Source organism: Cynoglossus semilaevis, chromosome 5 (assembly GCF_000523025.1).
Source record: "Cynoglossus semilaevis isolate Cse_v1.0 chromosome 5, Cse_v1.0, whole genome shotgun sequence".
NCBI lineage: Eukaryota > Metazoa > Chordata > Actinopteri > Pleuronectiformes > Cynoglossidae > Cynoglossus > Cynoglossus semilaevis.
This window is the reverse complement of record NC_024311.1, coordinates 14,822,508-14,842,304: the sequence shown is the minus strand read 5'-3', so window position 1 is coordinate 14,842,304 and position 19,797 is coordinate 14,822,508. Positions and strand designations below refer to the sequence as shown.

At 39.1% G+C, this 19,797-nt stretch overlaps 3 protein-coding genes across 3 annotated transcripts; 2 read left to right on the top strand and 1 right to left on the bottom strand.

The window, feature by feature from the left end:
* The first annotated feature begins 622 nt into the window (after positions 1–622).
* Positions 623–2,601, top strand: crybgx (crystallin beta gamma X). The gene is made up of 6 exons (XM_008310691.3): positions 623–821; positions 1,193–1,241; positions 1,393–1,514; positions 1,841–1,976; positions 2,090–2,229; positions 2,375–2,601. The coding sequence occupies exons 1-6, from the start codon at positions 778–780 to the stop codon at positions 2,505–2,507; spliced, it is 624 nt and encodes a 207-aa protein (XP_008308913.1). The 5' UTR covers positions 623–777; the 3' UTR covers positions 2,508–2,601.
* Positions 2,602–3,391: 790 nt separating this feature from the next.
* Positions 3,392–12,021, bottom strand: cars1 (cysteinyl-tRNA synthetase 1). Its single transcript, XM_008310696.3, has 22 exons — positions 11,899–12,021; positions 9,839–9,930; positions 9,480–9,568; positions 9,293–9,389; positions 9,104–9,202; positions 8,617–8,760; positions 8,194–8,334; positions 8,021–8,109; positions 7,819–7,940; positions 7,581–7,693; positions 7,121–7,249; positions 6,901–7,030; positions 6,485–6,588; positions 6,285–6,382; positions 5,988–6,177; positions 5,713–5,781; positions 5,468–5,549; positions 5,267–5,347; positions 5,121–5,188; positions 4,960–5,019; positions 4,761–4,844; positions 3,392–4,613 (listed from the first exon to the last, which is right to left on the bottom strand). The coding sequence occupies exons 1-22, from the start codon at positions 11,918–11,920 to the stop codon at positions 4,485–4,487; spliced, it is 2,232 nt and encodes a 743-aa protein (XP_008308918.1). The 5' UTR covers positions 11,921–12,021; the 3' UTR covers positions 3,392–4,484.
* Positions 12,022–12,077: 56 nt separating this feature from the next.
* Positions 12,078–18,782, top strand: pex16 (peroxisomal biogenesis factor 16). Its single transcript, XM_008310695.2, has 11 exons — positions 12,078–12,297; positions 13,084–13,119; positions 13,428–13,504; positions 13,822–13,955; positions 14,065–14,162; positions 14,276–14,356; positions 14,877–15,035; positions 15,933–16,005; positions 16,818–16,937; positions 17,200–17,264; positions 17,549–18,782. Exons 1-11 carry the CDS (start codon positions 12,165–12,167, stop codon positions 17,605–17,607), a joined length of 1,035 nt encoding a protein of 344 aa, XP_008308917.1. The 5' UTR covers positions 12,078–12,164; the 3' UTR covers positions 17,608–18,782.
* Positions 18,783–19,797: the final 1,015 nt, after the last annotated feature.

Here is a 19,797-nt window from a genome sequence, read left to right as displayed (position 1 = left end):
TTTTAGAAATTATCAGTCAAATTATCTTGTGTTTTTAGGCAAATCTAAAGAATTTTGACTTGTACATGACAATGTACATAAAGGTTGTTTCAGACTAACCTGATAATGGAAGCAGACCAGGAAATGCAACATTTAGAAGAATCAAAAGATAAGAAAAGAGTTCAATTTGACATTTTAAAATTGTTATCATTAACATAATTGGAGAAACGCACATAAGCAAGAGGAAGAGATATTTAATTGACATATTGAGGGAGGATATGAACTGTGACAACTGGGGATACAGTGAAACAGAGACAGGTGAGTTGCTGCTGTGATTTACAGAGAAGCTTCCCCTCGGGGTCATGGCCTCCACGGTAAATGCAGCATCAAGTTCAGGTGGATCTGGACAAAGCCTGCATACAGTCATGAGCATCATGAGCATTGTTTAAAAAAATAGAGAAAAGGAAGAATGCTGGTTGGAGGCTGGTCTGAGGCTCATTGTGTACACAAAGGCACATGTTACTGTTGTGTGTCAGTGCAATTGTATGTTTTTGTGCTCAGTGTGCACTCTCAGTGTGTGTGTAAAGTGTCAGAATCTGTGTGGCGAATGCTGGAACACGCAGGTTGTATTGGTGTTTGAGTGTGTGTTTGTGTGTTTGTTTGAGTGTGCATTAGCATAACAATGTGTACCAGAGTCACGGCTCCTGCAGCTGCAGATTCACCTGAGCATTCTAGCACCTGTCCATGTTCTCCTGCCCACATATTTAAGCGTCTCTCTCGTGTCCTCACTGAGCTGACATGAACATCTTTACCAAGGTCCCAGGATTAGCCCAACAAACCAGGTATGTCCAGAGCTGAGCAGCAGCTAATCTCTGGGGCAGGGAGCGTCCCTACACAGTGACACTTTTTTTAACCTAAACTCACCTGCAGTGTGATGATGGTTGGAGTCATTCATACACACAGATTTATAGCCAGGACTAAATCATTTAAACTTTGTATTATTTGAAATGAAAAATCAAATCCAATATTCTCATACTTGAATATTTGAAATGAAAAATCTTCTTTCAATTTTTTCTTTTTCAAATCAAATCCAATATTCTCATACTTGAGATGTCTACTGAATGGTTCTGCAATCTGTTTGAAGTAATAATTTACTTGTTGGTGACAAATGACTGCCAATAATCACTGGATATTTTTGCCTCTGTCTCTGCAGCAAGCTGGGGTCTGTGCTCCAACGTGCCTTCTACGGGTCCAGTGGCAGGGTGAGTCAGGATACGTTGAAAAATGTGATGTTTATTAAGCTGTTGTTAAATGTATTTCGGCCTATCTGCACATAATAAAATACATCTCAAAGTGACATAGCTATTGAATGGCAAACTTTTGAAAAAGTAAATGTCTTTTGTCTGACCTCAGGTGACCCTGTTTGAGCAGAGGAACTTTGCCGGCCGACGACTGGACCTGAGTTCTGACTGTGCCAGAATTAGTGACAAGAACTTCCCTGAGAGATGCAACTCAGTGCAGGTGGAGAGTGGAGCGTAAGTGCACACACACACACACACACACAAAATAAACACACGTAATATTAAGATTACTAAATTTCTTTTATTAAGCTACAGTATGTAATCGTAACAACAATTTCACACTGAGACACAGGCAGTTGTCAGTTCACTGAAGCCAAAATAATTTAGATCAGAAGTGTTACTTCTGTGGAGTGTTAACTTACCATTAAAGCCACTGATGGACCAGTGGCCTTAAATCATTCACGACTACTTTTCACTCCTACCCAAATCCCCTGACTCGTTGACTTCTTTTACCATTTGGGTCCAGGTCATGTCTGACTTGTATTCCCTGTGTTTGACAGATGGATCGGCTACGAGCATGAGAACTTCAGGGGACGTCAGTATCTGTGGGACATGTCTGACAGGGGAGAGTACAACTGCTACGACAAGTGGTGTGCTCAAGTCGACCATGTGTCCTCTGTGCGTGCTATCAAACAGGTGAGGCACACAAACAAGTTTGTGATTTGAAACATTCTCCCGTAGTTGAAAATATATATATATATATATGTAAATATATATATTTGCTCATTTTGTCATTTTGTAACTCTCAGGACAACAATCCTGCCAGAGCTCAGCTGTTTGAACGAGCTGGATACACTGGGAAAAAAATGGAAATACAGGATGACATTCCCAACATGATGAACCATTACAGTCTCAACAGAGTCGCCTCCATCCGTGTCCTGGGGGGAGCGTAAGTGCACAGAGTCACCCAAGTTACCTACATAGAACCAGAAAGAAAGACAGAGACAGATGTGATAGAACAACATGAAATAGAACAATCACCATTGTGTGGAGGTAGTCATTGTGTGTATTTGTGTGTGTGCATGTGTGTGTAGATGGGTGGTGTACCAGGAGCCAAACTACAGGGGCCCTCACTACATCCTCGAGAAACGTGACTACAACAATTTCTCAGACTGGGGCAGTCAGAACAACACCATCGGCTCCATGCGTCGTATCCGCTTCAACTGACCCACACCTAAAACCGACACAGTCAACACGACTGCCACCTAGCGTCACCTACTGTTTTTACCTGACAATAAAATGCCATTTAATTTAAAATGTTGAGCTTTTTCCTTGATTTGATGACCTAGACTTTTTCATTGTTTCCATGTATTGAAAGATAATCGTTGACAGTAACAAAAACATGATGGATATTTTTCAACACCACTTCTCTACACTATTCTAAAGTTGTTAATTTTAAACTCTTTAAATAAACTATCATTATAATTCATGAGATTAACTGAACATATATCAGCACAAGGTTTAATTTGGTCTAAAAATGTCATATAAAAGTGTCCTGTATTTGGACATGCAAACAAATCAACTGATTTTCTTACAAAATACAATATTAAATGTTCATTTGGAAATCATTGCTTATATCTATAAATCCAACGACACCCAAAACACCTGTTAAATTTTTTTTATTTAAAATGTGCCTTATATAAGTACTAAAATTACAAATGTTTATGTGAAAACTAACGGAAGTGTAACATCACTTCCAAAATGTAAATTCAAGTAAACACATGTATTATTCTTCTATTGATGGTAGAGACATTTTATTGGATAAAATATTTTCTGTTATTTTATCCTGCAACACGTTACATTCTTTGGAAAAAAACATAACCAGTCTGTTGAAGGTTGACAAAAGCTAAAGAATAGAGCTCCATTTCTTTTGTCGATAACCAAGGAATTTCTGCCAATTCCAGCAGGCAACAGATGAGGGCAGTGTTCACCACTCTATCACAGTGCCACGCAAAGCGACGAAACAACAATTAACGTTCAGGTTGTGACGCTAAGGACCGGGTGTCGTTTTTAACAATAAACTACCGGAAAAAGTAATGTTCCAAACAGAGTTTCTGCGTGAACAGCTTTATTGACAACTAGCATGAGTTACTTTTACCAAGTCACAGGCAACATCCGGTAAAATACGGATATAAAGGGATGGATTTTTGTTTTATTTTAGCCGTTTGGCGTTGTAGCGCCAGCCGTTAAAGTTTTAAGATTCTAAAGTAGACGGCTCTGACCAATCACAAGTTAGCTAGGAATGTTCCCATTGGTCTTTGCACTGATGCGTAATTAGCCAAAGCTCTACCCTTCTTTTTTGACTGTATCCTGAGGAGTTTACACGCAGGTGAGTCGACTTTCTCGTAAGTTGTTTAAATACTGACCACCAACAGTCTGAATGTAGCTTTCTGAATGAAGTATTAATACTGAAACCACCTGCTAACAACTTTCCGGCTACTATCAACCAGAGTGTAGCATTTCATAGATGTAGAAAAACATCGCGGTCCTTCATTATCTAAAGTTCCAAGAAGCTCAGGCGGTGGCGTGAATGAAAAACATCACATTTGATTTTACCAACTGGTGGAAACAAAACTCATCAATATTAATTCTTTAATATGAAAAGTTATGGTTAACAGTGTAATGTAAAAATCCTATGGAGACTCATTAACAGCTTCTCTGACCCACAGTCCTGAGGGCTCTGGGTCACAGGTGTTCCTGTTTAAAGACCATAATGTCAGGTGAGATCACTCACTTTGCACTTCACGTGGTTAGAAAAATATGTAGGAAGTGGTTGAAAAATAAGTCCAAAGAACAGAACGGTTTGCACATGATAATACAAAAGACTGGAAAGTGTGATTTGTAAAAACACTATAAATGTGAGGGAAATATTTTTTTAATTTTGACTTCTCATCTCCTCCTCACGGTCACTGCTGACTCCCTGATGACACACCTGATGTGATGAGATCAGGTGACTCTTTACATTGTAGTCTTCATGATTCCGATGTTTGTGATTAACAAAACTGTCTCATATTTCCCTAAAATTAATAGCTAATGAGTTCTTTGAACTAAATTGTAAGAATGTCATTATGATGAAAATATTCACATAGTATTAAACTCTATTGGAGGATGGCTTTTTGTACAAAAAAAGGGAGAAAAAAAACATCAGTTTCCATTGTGGTTCATCTGCAGATAGTCGTTGTGAAGTTTCTCTTGGGCTTCATAAAGCTTTCGAAGTTTCTTTGCCTGTCCTTTGCTGATCTCCTTCCCTTCTGCATCATGTGTGGGGAAACCCTGTACAAAACAATGATAGACACAAACAATTAAACCTTAAAAATTAAGTTAAAAAACAAATGTGGACAGAAAAAAATCTTTAGGACTGTTTTACCTGCAGTGCCCTAAGAGAAGCACAAAACTAAAGGGAAAACTAGTAAAAATTACCGTTTCATCAAATGTGGAATATTTGTCTGTCTCTGAGCGAAACAATTCACATGGTGGAATTTTCATTTTGGCCAGTTTAGCCATCTGAAATGAAGAAGAAAAAGAACACATGTAATGAATGGCTTAATGTTTAACATGACCGTACATTAAAATAGTGCGGGCTAAGAAAAACATCTGCACATCAAACCATTAGACTGACCTCTTGTTCCTGTTTCTTCCTGGCAGCCTCTTCCTTTTTCCTCACTTTCTCTTCCTCCATCTATGAGGAAAGGATTCACAGTTCAACGTGATCTTTCATGATACATTTTATTAAACCCGAAATGTCCCTTTAGTGCAGAGATGTCCCGTCTCCTTCCTTACCTTCTTCTTCTCCTCTTTTTCCTTCAGTAATGTTTCCTTGTCCACCAGTTTCACCACTGTGGGCAATCCTGAAACAGCATCATTTATTTGATGAGTCACACTGCTAATTTATAGCATTTAACAAAATCTACATGGAGCGCAGTTACCCTCATGATCCTCCAGGCGGACTCCGAGCTCTGGTAGTGTATCATCACGAACTACGTCACACAGCTGCAGCAACTCTGTCACTGGATCAGATTTAGTTAAAAAAAAAAACAACTTTAAGTATGATATGCTCAGGAAGAAGTGATGAAGTAGTGAAAGTGATGAAGGATGATTCCATTGATGTCACAGAACTGAACTCTTACCTTTCTGCTCTCGTGCAATTTTCCGGACATTTTCTCTAAACTCTGACAGCACTGTGAGGTACGGCATCACTGTGCTCTCCAGCTGGAAAAAAAAACAACAACAGAAATTGTTTTTGTACCGTTCATGAAACTCGTAATCCAAATCAATTTTGACCTTATAGAACACATGACCAAACACATTGATGTATTTATATTATTATTATTATTTACAAATGCATGCATAACTAATGTGTCTCGTTACTTACGTCAACACTTTGACCTTGTCCTCCCATCGGGAAACCTATAGGGTCAGAACCTTCAATGGCACCGAATATCTAAACAAAAAAAACAAAAACAAAACTTTAATAAAAAACAGAATAGGGTTTTTTTTTATCTACTGTACCAACAAAAAAATTTCAGACACATCCATTAACCTTTGGGTTTAGATTATACTGGCCACTTGTGGTAAGTACACAATAGTGCAGCACTTCTGGTACTAAACCTTAATCATCTAAATCATTGTGGAAATATAAAATGTGACCTTCAGCATGTTGGTGAGGTACACGGCGATGCTCTCCACCAGTAGGCGGTTTGGTCTCAGCTTAGCGCTTTTCCGGCTGGCGATGTAACTGTTGCTCTGGCCAACCAGAACTCTCATCTCCTCCATGGCCGTGCGGGTATCAATGTTGTCACACAGAGCCTTGTGGACGGCAGACTTCCTGTCATAGAAGCTGGAAAACAAAGAATATAAATGCTAAGCAAGACGTCCACAAAAACCTCTTGATGACACGAGAGGTTCCTCACACCAGTGTATGTTCATAACCACCTGAGCACCTACCTGCTGTTAAGCTCCATCTCTGCATCCTCCCACTTCTCAAATTGGCCTGTGATGTCAGTAGGAGCCCGCAGGAGGTCTTTTACGTTGAGGAAGAACTCCTATTAAGAAAAATACAAAAAATAAACTACATCATGAAGTGAACGCTAATCAACTAACTAGAACCAGCTGAATAGAACAACAGTCAAAAACAGAACACTTACATTCATGAACTTCTCGTATTGGACGGCTGACTCCATGGTGTTTGAGGAGTAATCCAGAGTATCCTTCCAAGAATGCATCAGGAAGGCCAGGCGAAGCTGACGGGCTGAAGAAAAAACGCATAACGTCTTAATATAAAATGGCTCATGTCATTACTGTAAGGATAAATGTATACAGTATTTGTTGGTGTTTAGGCGTGTCCCTTGTATTACATCTTTGTCATGTTACTAACCATCTTAATGTTGATCAACAGAAGCAGTGATTCTGTGAAGTCTTTTAGATTGTTTGCTTATAAAGTTAATCCAGTTAAAGTGTGATTCATTTGGTTTCAAACAGGAAGACTCTGTTTCACACCTGCGTACTGCAGCTTCCTGCTCCGATTGTCCACCGTGCAACATTTTAAATCAAGATGTCATACCTGTGTTCTTTGCCAAAGCGTCTTTAATGGTGATAAAGTTCTTCAAAGACTTGGACATCTTGCAGCCTGCGATCGTCAGGTGCCCAGTGTGCAGGAAGTATCTGACCCAGCAGTCGTTGTCAAAGTAAGCCTGACAAGAGAAAAAAAAATAGCTCTGAATTTAAAGGCCTCTCTGACGCATTCCCTCAAATTGTTGTGTACGACTTCAAACACTGCGTACCTCGGACTGAGCCAGCTCATTGTCATGATGGGGGAACCGGAGGTCGAACCCTCCTCCATGGATGTCCATAGACTCTCCCAGGATTGAACCAGCCATAGCTGAACATTCAATGTGCCAACCTGGACGTCCCTGTGACACATTTACAACAGGAAAGGCAGCAACAATGTTCAAGATGAACTGCAGACAAAAAAAGCGAATCTATCTGCTATCTATCTATTCTGGTCTTCCATAGTAACTGGCTAATGTGCGATTTATCTATTCTGGTCTTCCATAGTAACTGTGAAACATGAGCTGTGGTACTTTGTTGCATGAATATTATAATATAATATTGATATATATACATTCACTAATTTCACTTTCATGTCATGTGTCAAATACATTTAGGCAAAATGTGTTCAATAAAAACTACTTTCTCTTGTTGTTCACATTGTTACAGACGACCAGCAGTATGATGTCCCACCTTCCCCCATGGAGAATCCCAGGATGGTTCCCCTGGTTTGGACGCCTTCCACAAGGCGAAGTCATTCTGGGATTTTTTCTCGCTCAGTCTGTCAGCAGAGATACTCAGGTCACCTGCAGGATGAAGTTATATTAAAGGTGAGTCTGCAGTTCATGTTGAGGCAGCAGTTTCAGAAATGAGGCCAATCAACACACTGACAATTATGGTCTCAATTAAGACAATAATGCTGACATTTTACCTTCTCCCTCCTGTAAAGCTTTCTGGTCTCCTACAGCCTCTGGCACCAGTTTGGCATACGAGTGCTTTGAACTGGTATCGAACTTGGAAGTGTCGAAGTAGACTGAACCATTGGACTCGTACCTGAAGGAACGAAGAAGCGAATGTAACCTCAACAAATCCAGACAGTTTGTGTGGTAAGTTTGTTTTTTTCCCTTCCTCACCCATAACCATTAGAGATGATCTTCTTCACAAAGTCCACAATCTCTGGCACGTACTCACTGACCCGGGTCAGGACATCAGGGGCCAGAACCTGGGAGAGAGAAATCGTTAGGGAGATGAAATAAGATTGACTGGCTGAAAAAAATCTCCATTTCTGTCATAGGATTTCATTTACATTCAGAGCCTCCATGTCTTTGTGGTACTCTCCCTCCCAGTATTTAGGCAGCAATGAGAAGATGGAGTTCTCCGTTACTTGACTTCCAAACTGTTTGTCCAACCAATCAGCCAGCATATCTTTGGCGTTCTCCAACAGCACCTTCACAGGAGAGAAACTATGATCACAACCAAACTGGGTTCTGTGCAAAACTGGCAAACAGTTTTATGGACTGATAATAATAATAACTAATAATGTGTAGTGTTGGTACACTGTCACGCTGCAGCATTTTAAAAAAAAAGCTCCAAGTAAAGTTTGGTGTAAATTGGTTTTGGAACAATAACAAAATACCTTGAGGCTAATTCAAATTTATATGTTCCTGCATTAACATTTGGATTTAAATTCAGATCTGAGTAGATATTTGACATGACTTTTAGGTTCTACCTCGGCCAGACTCTGTTTGTCTCCATCCCCACTCTCCATTGCTGCTTGAAGAGGTTTTAGAGCCGCATCAACAGCCGTGTTCAGCTTTTCCAGCATCTGCTTCTTGTCTGGGTCAGTGGTCGATGCTAAATTGGCCTGGAATGGCTAAAAACCAAAGTACAGCACCACACACATGCACAAAGAAGACCTTTTTAAAATCTGTTCACTTATTGCTATTACAGCACCACACATGCACAAAGAAGTTTTTAAAATCTGTTCACTTATTGCTATATTTAAATATTGGTTTAAATATGAATCACATCACAATAACATTATTTTCATTATTTAAGTCTCACTCTACAGTGAAAAAAAATAATAAACCAATAGATAATTTCAAATATGTTGCCAAACCTGAAATTTTAATTAACACTAATCCTACAGCGCTAGACAAAAGGAAAAGGGCGGGATCTTTTCATAGCTCACAGTAAAACTACGTGTGTTTTCTCACCTCTCTGGCTGTGAGGACGTCCTGCAGTATCTGAGCAGCTTGTGGGAGCTTCTGCTTGTACTGGTCTACAAGGTAGTTTTGTCGAGCACGTTTGATGATCTGGAAAAACAAATCAACACGAAAATATTTTATCTCTGTTTCAAAGTTAGTGAAAGTTAGCGTTGATGTCCATTTATAAAACACACTCACTTTGTCGTCAATGTCTGTGATGTTGACGCAGTAGAGGACATCGTATTTGAAGTAGTCCTTTAGCGTACGTCGTAGAATATCAAAGGAGATGTAGGATCTAAAAAAAAAAAAAAAAAAAAACAGAATTATAAAAGGGCTTTTTTCACCAGAACAGTACAACAAACCTGAACAAGTTGATGACGACTACCTGGCGTGTCCCATGTGTGAGGCATCATAGACTGTCGGTCCACAGCAGTACCAGGTGACATTGTTTCCTTTCTGAGGTACAAATGGTTCCTGGAACACAAGAAGAAGTTTGTTTAAGCTGCCCATGGGTCGGAGCCTGAGAGAGAACTACAGCAGTGAGGACAGCTGCCTGTTCTAAATCACTGCTGTCTCTTCATGAAAAAGTAATAATAAATTATTGGCTTTTGCTAGTTGAAACACTTTTTTGTTGGTTGTGACAGCATTACCAGTACTCTGTATGCAACCCACAAAGGGCGAGTTAGAAGAATGAAGAGCTACCACAAGCTACCACTAATTATTTAATGAAACTCTGTAGCATACCTTTGCTCTTGTCAGGCTGTTGTAGAGGTGAAGCTGAGGAACATCTGTTCCTGTTGGTGGAGACCAGAGTGGCTGAACCCGCTTCCCTTTCGCTTCATTTAGTAACAGAGAAAGAGACAAACGAGAGACTTTAAACAGGGCTGTTTGAGGGAAACGAGAAGTCAGCTTCCGTTAAAGAAAAACAAAAACACAGACAAAACAAAGAATCTACTGCTGGAGATCATGCTGCACCACAGTGTCCTCAAAGTACTTGTAACATTGAATAACCAAGTCATCCAGGTCGTTTTATCTGACGAACTTTAGAAGTAGGCAACTGTCAGTTCAACCAAGCCAGTCCAGTTGTCTATTTCTAAACTAATCAAGCTACAAATTAAGAAACCATTATCCTCATTTACTACCTTAGAGCAGTAATGATGGTCTGAAAAAATAAACAATTTACTTCTTGTTAGAAAACTAGCCACCAACGCTCCGCAGGTCACTGGGATAAAACCTCGTGATGGATGAGTTAAACTGAGCAATGACAAAGAACCTCATGACGGATGAGTTAAACTGAGCAATGACAAAGTAGCGTCTTACTTCAAATGTCCAAACAAAGTTCAACAATTGCTCAGAAAAGCATTGTCATGGTCAGCTAGAGGCATCACATGCCCACTTACAAATCACAGTTAAATAATAACAAGGCAGCACCGACTTCATGCATGTCAGTGAAGTTGCAGGTCCACACAGTTCAGAGGGTCCTGTCTATTGGACCCCACTCGTTCTTGTTGTCAGAGCTGACCAGTATGGGACAACAGCCTGACTTTCTGTGCCTCAGACTGTCTACTCACTGCTGCTCTCAGAGGCGAGGTCCTGCAGGGCGGCTACGTGTCTGTACCAGCGCAGAGCGTGGACGTACTGCGGACCGGGGGGCCTGGGAAGGAGCCTAAAAACTTTGTAGTCGGCCGGGGAGGGGGAGTATCCAGCCAAGTAGCTGCGTGAGGTTAGGTAGTCATTCAGAGCTGCGGCCAGCGTGGCTTCCCAGCAGAAAGCCACACTCAAAGGCTGCAGAAAACAAGAGGGCAAATGTTCGCAAAGAATTACCGACGGGGCCGCGACAATACCCACAACAACAGCAAGAGGTTGAACCACATAAAAGCCCATGCTTTTGTGGTTATTTATCCTGTCAGTAGCAAAGAGACCAGAACAGGAACAGACAATAATTGTTTAAGGACAAACTTTTCCATGAAAAGAAAAATCAGGCCAGTTGTAAAAGCAGATGATGCTCCAAACATTGATTTAATGATGCTGCAGGATATGTCTCCTAAATTCACAACAGAAAGTCATCACAATATCTGTCAAACCAGAAAAAAAAATCTAATAGGTGTCCATTTGTGGTGTTTGATTGTGAAGTAAAACAATTTATAAATTTGCTAGTGGTGTTTGATTCTTTGGGCAAGTTGTAAAACTGAAAGGAAAACAAACTCCTTGGTAGATGATGCAACAGAATGATGAACACTTCTCTCTGACTAGGTGACAAAATATTCAATAATTAGATCTTAAAAATAGTCTTTATAATTTGAAAGCGTTCATCGGCACTTATTCAGGCAATGAAAAAAAAAGGAAATTGATTACCGGTACATTTTAATTCATTGAAATTGTTTTATTACATGGTAACATTTACGGTGTTGTTGTTTACATGTTTGGATTTTACTGGACACAAACGTCAAGACTTCAATCAGGACATTCCATATGTTTATTTGTTGTATTCTCTAAAACAAAACTGACGCTAATACAACACTTCCCATTGTGTTTAATAAGGTAAGCTCCGGGATAACAACAACAAACTAAACGCACTGCGGTTCTGTAAGATTTATAAAGTTTTCCCGTTATCTTTACACCAAAACCTTTGTAAGTAGTAGATTTCCATAATGGATTTAGAATGACATACGCTGACATGGTAACAATTACCTAGCTCGCAATCCTAGGCTAACACTGACTGTAACATTTAGAAAACGCATTAAATGGCATTATTCCGTTAGTATGATAAATATTAAAGATAGAAAATATACATGTGTTAGTACCTGGCTCCGCTGAGGTCGACATTGCTGCAGTACTTGTTGTCTCAGTGCTGATGCAACAATAACGTGCCCGGAAGAAGAAGAAAATGACACTGGACACGGAACTAATGCAGTTGAGTCGACGTGCAAATGGGGACACAAAACAGTGACGCACAGGGTTGTACTTAAACTGGGCAGTTGTTATACAAATACTGTTTACTAACCAGCATTAGGTAGTCCCTAGGTAAATGAAGTGGTCATTTTCCAGTGAGTTGTTGATGTGAGCACAAATGTCTCGCATTAAAGAAAATATCGATAAACTGACGCGCATTTATGAGCGTTACATCGAGTACGTGAGAAGAAACCCGACTGCTACAGCACAACTGGAGAGCACCGTGCGGACTCTGTCGTACCTGATCGCAGGTCAGCATATGTCGCTGTTTCTTCCAGACTGAACTGATGTGTTTTTACGAAAAACTGAAACGTGGTGTAAAGACGCGTGTCCTCAGTTGGAGTGATGTGCAAAAGTTTCTTTATGACCCTATGGACGTTTCGTCTTGATATTCAGAGAATAGCAACAAGGCAGTGTTGGTAGCGAGCGCCGCCAAGCTATTAAAAAAGTAATTGGCCTTGTCTTTGGCAGCTTTTTATCCGTCCCGATGAACACAATATCGTTCATTTTAAACTTTCATGAGACAATACTATAGAAATATAGACATAAGGCGATTCATTTACCACAGTGACAATTATACATTTCGGTCAATACGTCTAAACATTTTTATTTGCAGACATTCGAGCATTTGATCCCTTCTAAATACAGCTTAATAATAATTTTGGCTCCAGAACCCGTGCAGCACAATTAAAAACACGCAAGAAAAGACAGAAAAAGTGAAAGTAGTACAAAAGTCAGTGGTGCAGAACCTTGCTCCATTAACGCCATCTTGAGATGTATTTGATACATAAGCTATTATCCCAATTTTAACACTGGAAACTTATTGCCTCGCGCTAAATAAGACCTAAACACATCCCATATGTTAATTCATTTAATTAGTGTTATAACTAAATAACTTTCTACTGGGTTGGACCAGTTTGACTCCTATGCTGGAATTCTCTCTGTCCTTTAAATATTTATTTCTGCCCAGGTGTGTTTCTTGAGACTCCTGAGGTCATGGTGATGAAATATAATTATTTATATATTCTGCTTCGTAGGTCGATTCGCCGACTCCCATGAACTGTCTGAACTTGGTAAGTAAATTAACAATTTTGTCATTTTGTAAATAAAAATGTTCCGCCGCAGTAGTGCTAAATGCTGCATTCAAGTGAACAAGTTCGTCTCACTTGTTGAAAATACACTGAACGCTTCAGTCATTAAGAGAGTCCTTAATTAGTTTGAATCCTACACATTCCTGTTTAATTGACGACACGGCAAATAAGCCCAGCTAAAAAGTAATTCTGAAAAATAATGTTATTGTGTGTTTTGATTTTTCTGCACATGTCATACAGAATTAAACTGCATTTCCTGTGGTGCTATTTCTTTTTTTTCTATATTTCAGTGTACTCTGCCTCTAACCTCCTAGTGTTGTTCAATGACAGCATTCTACGCAGAGGACTGAAATGTTCCATCCCTCAGGTGAGGCCACACGTGAATTATTATTCACACAATCAGTTGGATGGAGTTAAACAGGTGAAGTCAGCTACAAAGGCTGAAATTGGGGGAACAAAAAGAATTGCAGCGTAGTGTTGACTACAGGTGTCGCTGTTGTTCAGGTAGAACAGGTAGAATTCATTTGTGAATACTAGAGAACAGGAATGGCAACATAGTTTTTTTTCCCCCACATGATTCACCGTATCAGCAGAAGAATCAAAACAACAAATGTTTTCATTTATAGAATGAGTTTAAGTGGGGAATTGACAGCTGCCTCCTGTTTTGACCGGGATGTTTTTCAGACCATCTCTCATCAGAAACTCCTCACCTGGCTCTCTGTGTTGGAATATGTGGAAGTGTTCCTGGAGATCGGAGCCTGTAAACTGTGGGGTGAAGTCAGTCGATGGCTGGTTATTGGACTCATCCAGATTTTTAAGTATGTCACGAGTCCACAAATAAACTGTTTAGGTTTCGGTTCTGTCTGTTACATTCACCCAAATCAGCCCCTCCCTCATCTAATCCAGTTCTGTCCTCACATTCATTAGGACAGTTTTCCGACTGGTGCTTCTTCTCTGGTACAAATCAGGCATCCAGACGTCCCCTCCAATAATTCCTCTGGACAGAGGTGCAGACCTTAGTGAAGGTTAGTAATCATGTGTGTAATAAGGGTGACTGCAAGGTGAGTAAATGTACACTTTCATTTAGTTCTGCAAAATGGCAAATGCTTTAAGGAAATGTGCGCCCTCCCTTCCACAGATGATGACAATGAGGAGAGAGAAGATGAAACTTCCTTTGTGGGTCAGAGGTCAGGACGAGTCATTCGAACCCTTGCCAGCGGTAAGATTTTACTTTCTTTTTTATTTGTTGCAGGTCATTTTTCCTGCATTTAATGTTATCACATTTACATTAGCATAAACCAAAGCTGTGTTTAACAGAACATGTTCAACATGGACCCAAATGTCTTTGTCTGTCAGTCTTATTTAAATAAATATTTATTCCTGCGTGTTCCGGGACAGCAACTTTTTATTGTTATGTTTCAGCATGAAGTAAAAATGTATTTTTCTTGTTTTGGAACTGAGAAGGAACCACATTCCTGGAACTATAAAGAACCAGTAATGGAACATATGTAGATCTTGTTGTGTTTGTTTAATTTTCTGTATTGCATTAATATCAAGAAAAAAATCTTTTTAATAACTAACTAAACACAAAATGTTAATTTGACAGGATGTAGCTTTTGAAAAAAAAATCTAAAAATTAGATAATAAATAATGAGCCAATTCTTTTTAAAATGTCAGCTGTTTTTTAATGTATTTGTTCATTAATGACTCGGTCTGTTTTGGTCTCTGTGACTGGACAGGTCCCACTCTGCAGAATCGAATGTGGGCAGCACAGAATCATAAGACGCAGAAGAAGAAAAAGATCAGTTTGAAGGAGGTGTTGCACAACAGGCCGACTCCACTGAGCCTCCAGGAGACTGTGGCTGAGTCCGTCTACATCGGACGGCCGCTCCTTCACCGTATCCTTCCTCCACGTTGGTCCAGTTTCACTTTATATTTAATATTACATCTGCAACAAAGAACATTTGTCAAAATAATCCTAACACCACAGTCAAATTGCGACTAATTGGACTACTGTAGAGTGGCGGTTGATCCAAAAAGGTGTGTCTCGTTTTGTTTTTTTGTTCAGAGATATAATCACAGGAACAAATAATTGTCACATCAGTGATCTGGGTGGCAGGCAAAAATTTAAATAATTTTTAGTTGTGCCACAGTTAGAAAAAAAATCCCTGATTTGTATTTTTGTTTTTCTTTTGGTTTTATATTTGAGTAGAATTGGAAATAGGGAGCTATGACTATTACCTGCCACACGTACAATACTCAAACACAGAATTTGACCATTGTATTAAACCAATCCAGTACACATCAGTACATGCTTTAGACTATTGGGGGGGGGGGAAACTGCAGGAATACCCACACATACAGGTCACACGTCGGTGCTGCTTGTTCTGCTAGTATTTACCGTATATGATGAAGAGCTACAGGTAACCACACACTTAAGCTGTACTTTCCGAGGTATTAGAACGTCAATCACTATAGAAGGTGATAGTGGTGTATTGTGTCAGATACAATCACAAACCTGTCACGACACCAGACAGTGACAAGGAAGTGCAGCATAATTTATTCTGGTATTGCCAGGAAGGTTTCACTGTGACACAGGTGGATGCATCTAGAGAATGAGAGAGTTTGTTTATGCAGGTTAAGAAGGTTGTGAAAAGGTGGTTAAGAATCATTGTCAATTATAGTCATCAAATGAATTAACACAAACATGTAAAGTTATATGAATACATTTCTGCTGCTTTTTAAAATTGAGGATGAAGAAAGAAGTGAAATTTCCTGAACTCAAACATTTACAGTGCTCTGCATGGGATTCAGTGGAAAACAGTCCTGGAAACCCTGGCTCATTTCTGGAATCCTGGAACTTTCTAGGTACATTTTATGCAACAAATTCACAGAATATTGATTTTATTTCCTTTTTCTGTGAGATTTCTAGGTTTAGTTTTAGTTTTTAATTGGCGTTCTTTGGGGTTTTGAAGCAATAGCTGTGAATGAGTTGATGGAGATGGGACAGTTTTTACAAGAGAACTAAATACATAGTTATAGAGAGAAATAAATAGATAGCAATACTATCTGATGAAAACAATTCTCAAATAATCTTTACTTACACTTAAGCACAAAACATAGGATAGCAATACTATCTGATGAAAACTATTCTCAAATACTCTTTACTTACACTTAAGCACAAAACATCTATTTTAAATTTCCATTTTTTTTCCCAAGGTTAAATTCCTTAAAACATCTGAAAATTAAATATTAATTTAAAGGATCATTTATTTAAATAAAACCTTCAATAAAAAAGTTTCCTTATTTACTGTCAGAGTTTTATGACCAACTGGTTATTTTGGGCTAGTTTCCCACTCGCATTCCTCTCATACTGACTGTGGGAGTGACGGAAACACTTTAACATCACACAGCAGTTGTCAAACGTCAAGTGAACAAAGGTGCATGTTCCACTATCAGGCTACACTCCTACAGATACCTGACCCTCCTGCCTGTGTCGCCCATCAAAGCTGTGTGGTCCCCTCTAAAAAAAAGGTGGTAGAGATGAAGATGCTGGGATCCTCAGTGGCAGTGACCAGGATTAATAAATGATTGTGTATTGGAAATAATTTGACTATAAACTCTGGGAGTGAGGGATTTGTTTTCACCTTTCTTGTTTTCTGTTTTTTATTTTTGTTTAGCTATAGTGTTCTCAAGGAAAAGAAATTTGAGAACCATTGGGAGAGAGCTGAGATGAAGAGGCGGAGCTTCCTGCTGCTGTACTACCTTCTGCGGACACCTTTTTATGACAAATTCTCTGAGTGAGTTTGTTTTAACTAATCCCAAGGAAATTACTGCAAACATAATTATAATAATGAACATATATTTGGTCAACATATGGTTATTTTTTTAATTGTCTTTTTTTATATATATATTTCATATTTGGTTGTGTCTGCTGTCCTGTAACCTTTAGTTTGTCTTTAGATGAATTGATTGTGGTTTCTAATGTATTTAAATACCATCTTAAGCCTTTGTTTGTATGTAGACGTTTGTGACCTTTTTTTTTTCTCCAAAACCCTGCAGAGCAAAGATTCTCTTTCTGCTGAGACTCCTGGCCAATCACGTTCCAGGCCTTGGTCTTGTGGCACGTAAGTACCGGGTTGTGATGATGTATGACACTTCATTGACCTTTAAAAGCAACAATTAAAATATCAAAAACTCCACTGTTATCATACCTTAACTTCTCATTATTAGAGTACACCAAACACACATTTATTTGCAGTATTTAATATATTTCAAACACCCTTTTCTGAATAAGGTATTAAGAAGTATCACCTTCCATGCAGAAGGTTCCAGGTTCAATCCTGGGGGAGTAAACGGTAACTAATGTTGTACTGTTGTGGTGAACTTCATACCGATTGTACTTTTTCAGGACCTCTGATGGAATACCTCCCTACCTGGCAGAAAATCTACTTCTACAACTGGGGATGAAACCCCACAGGTGGTTTTGAGAACTGTTTGTCTAGAGGAAAAAGTCAGGTCTGAAGCTGAAGCCACACAGTCAGAGACACAGGAAGCTGCTGTGACACCAGTGGACGTGGACTTTCTGTGGAGACGTCAGCCTTTGGTATATCCTCTTTTCATCATGTATTAAATGACCGGTTTGTCAAGTGCTAAAATATGTACATAACGAAGAGTATTTTAATCACAGCAGCACAAACCAAGTGAACTAACCAAGTTGTTTTAATTCTACGATTGTCTTATTCTGTGTTTGCATTGATGCTCACTAGTTCATTTATGATGCACAACTCAACAAGTTAAGTTTGTTTATAAAGTCAAGGATGTGAACACAGTGAAGGTTTACCAATCTTTATTTTTTAAACATACTGAATAACTTTCTTTACTTCACCTACAAATAAATATTTAAACATTTCATCCTTTGCTCTGCTTTTTCTCAGAGACTATTGTGAGTCAGACACGCAGGATGTCAAAATCTGAGGCAGTGATGTTATCAAAAAAAAATTTCCAAATGCTTAATTTGAAGTCTGCCAGGAAGGAAGCAAGGCGAGTGTGAAAAACAGTGCGACTAAGCTGTTGGGTGATGTGAGTGAAATCTGATCCTAAATCGATGTGTACACGCTGCTTTAAACCAGTGTACTGATGTGTTCATGGACAAAGAAACGACAGTAATACTATTTTCTTTAGCACATATGAAACCTAAAAAAAACACAATTTTAAGTCCAATATTTAACCTCTCACAATAAAAAACAGAATTGGAGGCAGTGGTTTCCAAACGGTGGTTCAGTGGAGTTGTTGGCTGTGGGACACTAATGGTGAAGTAACTTTCCCAAATTGTTTTAAGAGCATGATTCTTTGTAGACCTGCACCTGAGCACTTTGATTAAACAAGTAAAGAGTAAATGCAGCACTGGATGTTATGCAGTTAAGGATTACCCTTGAGGTGATCAGATGCAGTTTTGAAGACATTATGCATCACTGATTTTTTTACCGACTTTGTGCCACAGTGACAGAGACGACATCGATCAAATGTACATATTAAGTATGGTGCTGATCCGTTGACGTACTAAGGAACTACAGCAGTTAAACCAGGAAAACAACAAATATCTAAAGAAATGTCATTGTAAAACCACACACATCTAATTACACTTTTGTTTTTAGATCTTAAGGGTAGGTCAACAACAAGCTGTTTTTCCACATCTAACATTAGGGTTGGCATGATACATTTTCTAACTGAATTTAGGAAAAATAATTTAAGTTAAGGTTTTTTATGTCCACATCCTACAACATACTCTTCTCCGGGCACCAAGTCTTAATCAGGCTGCTAATAGATATATAATTTAGAACTATGTTTTGGTTTTTTTTTTCATCATCTTCATGGGGTTTAGTATTAAATCATTTGTTCAAATGTTTGCCATCATCAAATCTGGACCTAGGTCTTAGGGGTCTAATACAACTTTTTCTTTTAAATTGACAAGAAAAATCCACTTCATTCAGAATTGTCCAGCCCATGTCTATCAAGCATCCTTGATTTTGTTTTTCCTGAGGAAAATAACACTGGAGATGGCAGCCTTTAGAAAGTGTTGCTAAAAAAAACAACAAGCAGAGCAGGTGAACTGAGGCAGACTTCAGAATCAAGCATACCAAGACTTCAAATGTCCAAGTGTTTTCAATGGTTTAAAATGGAAATGCATAGTCAAACAGTGTCGTCTTTGATGAGCTGGGACTTCTGATAGAGCTCATGTCTGAATGTTGGAAAATGTCTAAAAAAAAAAAAAAAACTAGTCAGGAGCCAGAGAGACACAGAGGCTGGAACTTAGTGAAAACATGGCCATAGTCAGGAGCCAGAGAGGCACAGGCTGGAACTTAGTGAAAACATGGCCACCAGTGAGAAGACAAAGACTAATACAATGTTTAGTCTTTGGCTGCAGAATGTAATAGGACTAAGCTTCAAAGACAGACTCCTTTAACAGAATACACAAGTGGCCCTGTTTTTTTAAACTGCTGACTCCCTCGCCCCAAAGTACAAAGACAAAATCAGCAACTTTCGAAGCAGGAGATCAACTGCTGACAGAGACTCTGTGATCTCCTAGTCTTTCTCAGCTACAAAGATTATTTTCTCTGTGGACTCTGATAAGATATTCTTTCCTCTGGTCCACGCTGT